A 7,691-nucleotide genomic window follows, 5' to 3' on the forward strand; every position below is an offset into this window, starting at 1 on the left:
CAGACATTTTCCCCATCGTTGGTTTTGCTTATATAAAAAGAAGTTTAAGTTATTTGCGTTTTATTGAGTCATAGACTGTATATTTAGGTTGTTGGGTTTTTTTTTAAATGATTATATTGTCTTAAATTCGGAATTATGTGAGATGATTTGGCTCATATATAAATAGGCGACTCGGAAGCACCTCTAACTAAGATACTTTTCCATTTTCCACTCACATTGTGCGCATAGAACGAAAGTAAAACTCATTTCCTTGTGTGGAAGTCGATAAAGTTGAAGAGCAGAACACAAATATTGCGTTAAATCACCACACAATCCACTATCTGATGCTTTGGTTGTCCATAATGAGGCATGAGCCACTTGACTCGTTTCTCAGGTGACGATAGTAAAAAATAAATAAACTCAAAATGCGTCATTATGGCTTTTATTAAGCGAGAAACAAAACGTTTCAGTGGTACAATGTAAAACTACAAATCCCATACGTACATTTGTAGTCCTATTTCATCATAACAGCACGTGATTGGACGCGCTCAGTAAGCGCGCGTCTGATTGGCTGGAGCGCGTCACGTGTGCAGCGCCAGCTGTCTAGACGCAGGCGAGCTACCCGGTAAGCCGTCTGTCTGGGACGCGTTGGGGAAACGGAGGAAAACACAAGTGCCGCCCGTTTAAACCGGCACTTTTCGCAGCGATGCCGGTCCACTCCCGGGAGAAGAAAGACGAAGAGATGGAGGTGGACTTCCCCGAGCAGGACGGCAGCAGTACAGACGAGGAGGACACCGTTAGCTCCTCCGTGTCCGACGATGGAGACAGCTCCGGTGAGAAAGCCGCCCTGAAACATCAACGGCACACAATGACAGCTGCTCCTCGAGCGAAATTCACTGCTGCTGGGACCTTTAGTAGACATGTGTATGGTTTGGTCGGTTGAGGTGAAATTGTTTGTGGGCAGAGATGGATGACGAAGACTGTGAGAGGAGGAGGATGGAGTGTTTGGACGAGATGACCACGCTGGAGAAGCAGTTCACGGACCTGAAGGAGCAGTAGGTTTCCCCCGCATGTCTCGTGCGTCTAGTGATCCACCCTGCACGTCCATCGAGTGGGTCCTTCAGGGAGCGTCACCCACGCCGTCACTGCTTTGGTAACTTGTGCTTCCCTTCTTTTGAACTGCGAGGTTGTATAAGGAGCGGCTGAGCCAGGTCGACGTCAAACTGCAGGAGGTGATGGCCGGCTCTGCCCAGGAATATCTGGAGCCCCTCGCCAACCTGCAGGAGAACATGCAGATCCGCACCAAGGTGGCAGGTGAAGCGTTGCAACTCACTCTTGGTTTCGCTGTCCACTAATCGATTGATTTTTCTCTTAGTCGACCAATCGAGTGTATGAACCTATTTTGAATTACTGTTTTACCTAAAGCTGCTTAAACCATCTCACTGTGACACTCCGACGCCATTCATTTCTAGTACAGTGGTACCTCGGTTCTCGACCACAGTCCGTTCCAGACGGCCGTTCGAGAAGCGAATTGTTTGAAATCTGAATCGATTTTTCCCATTACAAACAAGAAATAATGCATTCCAAGCCTTAAAACAGGCTTTTGTAGGAGTGAATGTAGAGTGTCTGCTGCAGGTGGCTGTTCCTCTATGTGTGTGGCCGCTGCATGTGGGAGGGGTTGCCGAGTGAGTGACGTCTCTCCAGAAGTGAAGAGGTGCCCGGTGCGTGTCCAGCTCTGAATGTGCGCTTCTGTGCAGTTTGGCTGTGACAAAGTCATAAACCAAGTCACGCTCTGTCCCAGACTCGCCTCATCCCTGTCCCAGCTCCAGCCCACAACAGGACATCAAACCCTGGAGTGGAGGTGTGGAGAGCGAGCACCTCCCCTGTGACACTCTACCACGGTCCAGTGTGGAGACAGGAAAGGTTTTACACCTCAATATGAAGAAAAAACAGTCAGTAAATGGAGCTAACGGGACACGTCTGCATACAGAGGCTGCGTTATACACAACAACAAAGCGCCTCGTGGGGCAGCTGATCGGTCCGCACACGTTATATTTTTTCCCGGCTTTTTTCGGGGGCGTTCGAGTTCTGGATTTTCGTTCGAAATCTGAAGCAAAAAGATCTAGAGGTTTTTGTTTGAATTCTGAGACATTTGAAAACCGAGGCACCACTGTATATTAAAATAATGACGCATCGTTCAGGAACATGTATTAATCCTGTAAAGCAGAGGTGTTTTATTTAATTTAAACCACATTCCATTAAAAGATTCTCCATGTGTCTCATACTTTTTTCAATCTACTTCCAATTCTGATTTATTTTAATGGACAAGAAATAATCCTGAAATCACCATCAGAAAATACCAACTATTTAAAAAAAAAAAGGACAAAGTTATGTTTCAGTTGCATCATAATGAACTAAAGACAACGCACAAGACAAAAATGTCAGGGACAATGTCAGTTTTATAGTTTTATTCTGACTCCAGGAGGGGTCACATAAATACAGTCAAAGGGCCGCATTTGGCCCCTGTGCCGCACTATTCCCCGGTCTGCTGTAAAACCATGAACCATGAAAAACGGAGGTCTTTATTGGTCCATAAGATGTTCTATGTTCATTTATGTATCTCATATAATGTATCTGATTGACATGCTCCGAAGTTCTTATTTGAAGAGTAACTCAAAACGATGAGTTCAATGTTGCCCCCCTGTGTCAGTTCTCGTTGTTATCATGTGACCTGTGTGACATGATAAAAAACATGTCAGTCTCCTCTTACAGCCACAGTTAGCTCCGTGCTAAGTGACATGCTAGCAGTTAGCCGGAGGGTGTGTGGCGTCACAGACTGAACACCATCATTCCACCGCGGTGTCACTTTATCTTTGCAAGCAAAACAGAGCCACACTTTTAAACACTTCATCTCCTCGGTGACTGACTGCTGCGGTCAGCCAGAGGTGGTGACGTAGAGCTGTGCAGCGAGTCGGACCTCAGTCAGGAACCAAGTAGAGGAACAGAAACATACCTTACTGATTCCAGAGAATCTGCTCATTCCTCACTGCGTCTACCTCGATGCCCGTGTGTGTTTACACAAACAGCCACACGACACACTGACGCAGAGATTCTGACGTCAACAAAATCGATCAGCTAAACCTCGCGTCCCTACACCTGAAGAATAAGGCACCTTCTGTGATTCACACCTCTTTCTTTTCCCGCAGGGATCTATAAGGAACTGTGCCTGGAGTCTGTGAAGAACAAATACGACTGTGAGATCCAGGCGGCCTGCCAGCACTGGGAGGTGAGAAAACAGCAGGCAGCTGCAACACGAGCCGGAGTGATAGTGAAGTGTCCACGCTTTACTTTTTCAGAGCGAGAAGTTGCTGCTCTTTGACACCGTGCAGAGCGAGCTGGAGGAGAAAATCCGGCGGCTGGAAGAGGACCGACACAGTATAGACATCACCTCAGGTGACCGCGCAATATTCCGATCAGAAGATTTTGTCTTTGTCCCAAAGTGAGTCCGAGCCAGTTTTGTTTGCTCTACAGAATTGTGGAACGATGGATTACATGCGCGGAAAAACAAGAAGAAGGACTCCTTCTGCCCGGTGAAGAAGAAGAAGCCTGTCGTCGTCTCTGATATCCTGATGTCTTTGTGTGTTGTCTACGAGGCTTCTAACATTGGTTCTGTTTCTTTAACCTCGCTGCTACGTCCATATATTGTTTATATGCTGCAAGACCTGGACATTCTGGAGGACTGGACCGCGATAAGAAAGGTTTTGTGTTTGAAGTGAGCTCAAATCCGGTGACACCCTTTGACCTTTTTTGTGCTCCTCACAGGCGATGGCTTCTCTGGGCCCGCACCGAGCCAAGGTTGACGGTGAGGATTTTCTCCTCTGCCTTACTGACAGTCACTGTTTAAAAGCTTAAGTCACCAGGCCTGGACGAGAAATGTTCTGACAGTTGCATGTTTCAGGTGCAGTATTTAAACCAACCAGCAGGGGGTTCTTTTTTGCTTTATTGATGAATTATTTAAATAGATTTATTACAGTTCTCAATTTCCATTTATCTTTAATTTCCATTTTTTATTTATTTAGTTTGTTTATTGAATTACATTTTATTAAGCATTTATTATTTATTGATTTGTATTTAAAATCATGATGTAAAAAAACATGACCTGAAAATAAATAAATAACTGTTATTAGTTAATTATTAGTTTTCTTAAATGTAATTTATTTGTTTCCCCTCATATTGCTTTATTTACATTGACAGTGACTTAATCATAACATTTTATCTTGTGTATTACAAAGTTATGTCCAAAAAATGTCAGTATTTTATATATTTTTATATATATTTTATATATTTCTCTCCTGTCTTTATTTATTTCAATATTTTAAAACATAATGACAAATAAAAAATGCGACGTCTAAACTGCGGTCGACTCCACTCTTCTGTATTATTATTATTTTTCATAAAGGGGGCGGAGTCAAGACGGACCGGCATCACCACGTGGCGCGCTCCGAAGACGGCCGGCTCTTCTATGACAATCAGTGGTACTGCAGAGGACAATCCATCTCCATCAACAGGAAGGACGACTACCCGACCAGGTGCGTGGACTTCAGAGGGCACGACCAGCCCGACCTGCCGCTACGCTGTTGCATTACCAGACAAGAGCTGCGGATCTAGTGTCACAGGACAGTTTGATCCTCCATTCACCCCTTTGCCAAACATTCAGTGGTGCAACCATTCTGAACACTGTCCTTACTTTCATTGATGTGATGCCTCTTTCTTTCTTTGAAGCCAGAGATTTTAGCGCAGAGAGTGCCATCTAGTGGGCTCTGAAAACAAGGACGCTGTCTCATGGAGCTTCACCACAAATCACTCTTATGTTGCCAGATTTATCTTGTGACAAACGCACTTACTCATTGGACATTTTTCACTTTTCTCCTGCCATAAAATAAATGTGGCTCTTGTGTATCGTGGTACTAGTATAAGGGACAAATATGGCTCTAATCTCGATTATATTTGAGTATTTTTCATGATATTCCGATATTTTTTTTTACCTGGAGTAAAGCAACAGGTGGGTGTGGGACTGTTTGCATGAAGGATTCGGTCGCAATTGGCGCCCTGTAAACGGGAAGTCGTGTGCGGCCCGAGGGCGACGCAGATGATCATGTGTGTTTGTTCTTGGCGTTGTGTTGCAGCGCCATCATCACCAACGTCAACAACGACGAAGTGTGGTTCAAGCGACTGGACGGAAGCAAGTCCAAATTGCACGTCTCCCAGCTGCAGAAAGGCAAATACACTATCAAACACTCGTGAGCGCGCAGGAGGCAGTCGAGCATCTCATCATCACCATGCCTTGTCCGCAAAAAGAAACAAAAAACAAAAAAAAAAGCAGACGCTTGCTGAGGCAAAGACGACTGTAAATATGTAAGTATGTCGATAACATGTTCACAAAGTGTCATTTAATGCAACGTGCTGCTAAGAAACAGGGTGGAAGGAAGCTGGAGCTGCGGAGAGCTCGGCGCCTTCCTGAGTCGATGACTCGGCAGGAATCGCACGGTTAGAAGTGTCAATGCAGCGAGGCCTTATGTGCTGCGGGGAGAGCAGAGCCGAGGAGCCACGTGGGACAGAGAGCATCAGCGTGATGGCTATTGCACACGTTTTTAAACGGAAGGGTTTTAGGTTGTGTTCCAGTGCCGCAGCGTTGATTTTAATGCACTAATTTCCTTTTTTTTTTTTTTAAACGGAAGTTCGGAGAATGTTTATTGTGATCGGTCTCCTGTTTTCTGGCTGCAATATAAACCTGAGATGGAGGTCTTCTGTTACTGTCTTGTTACTTTGGATGTTTTATACATGCTGTATCTCACAGTGTTGCCTGTTTACAGTCTCATAAAGTAAAGACGCTTGCTGTGTTTCATCTGCGGCGACTGAGATTTTGCTCTTATTTTTGACATCTTTATGAGTTGTGTCACAAAACTGTCCAAATAAATTCACGTGCCATTGAGCGCTTGTGCATGAGCAGCAGTCCCCATGTGTTATTTCATGTTCTTAACTCGAGAACAAATAATCTCCGGCCTGAAGTCACCCAAAGGTCCGGCCAGCCATGTGACAGAAGCAGCTTGTTTTGGGGGAATAATGCTGAGCCGGGGCTATTTGATAATGATTCTTTGCTCTGCCTCAACCTCTCAGGCGCTGGCTGGTGCCAGAGGGCCACTCACTAGATTAACACCATGATCTTGTATTGACTCAGGAGCCGCGCTGATGTACCGTTTTAGCCGTTGTCCATCTGCTGGGGGGGGCGCGCCGTCGCCTCATGCAGAACCTCCGCGGCTTCTGATGGATCATCTGGAAAGGTCGATCTGGTTCTCTTGCAGGGTGATGAATTGAAATCCATCAGTCGATGGAAAAGCGAACAAGCAGTGTGTGAGGCTGCAAACCTTCTGGCCAAAGAGCAGTTATGAGAAAATATAATCACTGTCAGGCTGCTCTGAACGTTGATGAAATTTAGCCAAACAAAATGGTCATTCAACTTCAGTGAATGAAAAAAAAGGAACTTAAAAAAAATTCTAATCAAAAATTTCTTTTTCTCACCAGGAATTCAAGCTCTTTTTTAAAATCTGCATGATAATAAACATTCCATATATTTATTATTTAATAGCTACTTATCATTTTCATGATTTATTATTTTGTTTTAAACCAATGTGTGTTAAGTTTAAATTACATTTCAATATTTACAGTAAATTGCTGCTTTGAAATGGGATTTTTTGTTCGGTTTAGTGACTGAAGTTTAAGTGTTTAATTTCAGCTCAATGTTATTTAGATTAGTTATTTACATGCATAAATATTGGCTTTCCGAGACGGTTGTAATTTTGTGGTTGTGTCTTATTTTTTTTACTTTGCTTTTGGATTTTTCATTATTAATGTTAAATTTTATTATTATTTAATAATAAGAGTAATAATATGTATATTTTTTTATGCATGGCAGTTATATTTTCGTTTTATTTCTGTCTTCTTTCCACTACATTACTACAATATTAATGATTTAATGCAATGCTTTTTTTTTTTTTCAAATTTAACTAACAATTCATATTCTTGTACATATTATTATTATTATTATTATTATTTTAACACCACATCCGATGCGCTACCTTCCAATTTTCACTCAAAAAGTTGTCAATAATCTTTTCGGCAATGAAATATTTCATAGCGACACTTAAAGTCTCCACTACACTGAAGTTGGAAGTTTGGTTTTATTAAAACGCAACGCTTTAAACAGTTCAAATAGAAGCTCAAAATGGCGAAAATAGGAAGTGAATAAACAAAGCAAGACAACCATGGTAAAAACAAAAGAGAACCCACTTGCAGGCGCATAACCGCATCGCACCAGCAGGTGTCAGTGTTGCTCCAAAGTCCGGCGGACCTGAGGCGAACGAGAGGGGCGGCGCTTAAATCTGGGGCGCCCTGCTGCTGAGGCCTTCCAGCGGATGAGAGAGAGGAAGGATGAAGGCACAGTGCGATCACAGCTCACTGGCCACGTCTGCTGCTGCAGGAGAGGAAAATCCCTGTCAGCGCAGCCGCCACAGCGCTTCCTGCCTCTGCAGCGCCTCACGCACCGCAGCCGCCCGGGCCTGGTCCACCACCCTGCGCACGGTTAGAATAGAAAACCCAACACCCACACATCCCCGCACGCGCCTTCTCTGGCTTCATTCTATCGGCCGAGACGT

General features: G+C 44.0%; 1 protein-coding gene across 1 annotated transcript; it reads left to right on the forward strand.

Annotated features, from left to right (window-relative positions):
• Positions 1-586: 586 nt before the first annotated feature.
• On the forward strand, positions 587-6,363 carry LOC128768251 (breast cancer metastasis-suppressor 1-like protein-A). The gene is made up of 10 exons (XM_053881005.1): positions 587-812; positions 944-1,034; positions 1,166-1,293; positions 3,186-3,265; positions 3,336-3,432; positions 3,511-3,600; positions 3,673-3,737; positions 3,802-3,841; positions 4,439-4,568; positions 5,166-6,363. The coding sequence occupies exons 1-10, from the start codon at positions 686-688 to the stop codon at positions 5,281-5,283; spliced, it is 966 nt and encodes a 321-aa protein (XP_053736980.1). The 5' UTR covers positions 587-685; the 3' UTR covers positions 5,284-6,363.
• The last annotated feature ends 1,328 nt before the right edge of the window (positions 6,364-7,691 follow it).

Source organism: Synchiropus splendidus, chromosome 12, assembly GCF_027744825.2.
Source record: "Synchiropus splendidus isolate RoL2022-P1 chromosome 12, RoL_Sspl_1.0, whole genome shotgun sequence".
NCBI lineage: Eukaryota > Metazoa > Chordata > Actinopteri > Syngnathiformes > Callionymidae > Synchiropus > Synchiropus splendidus.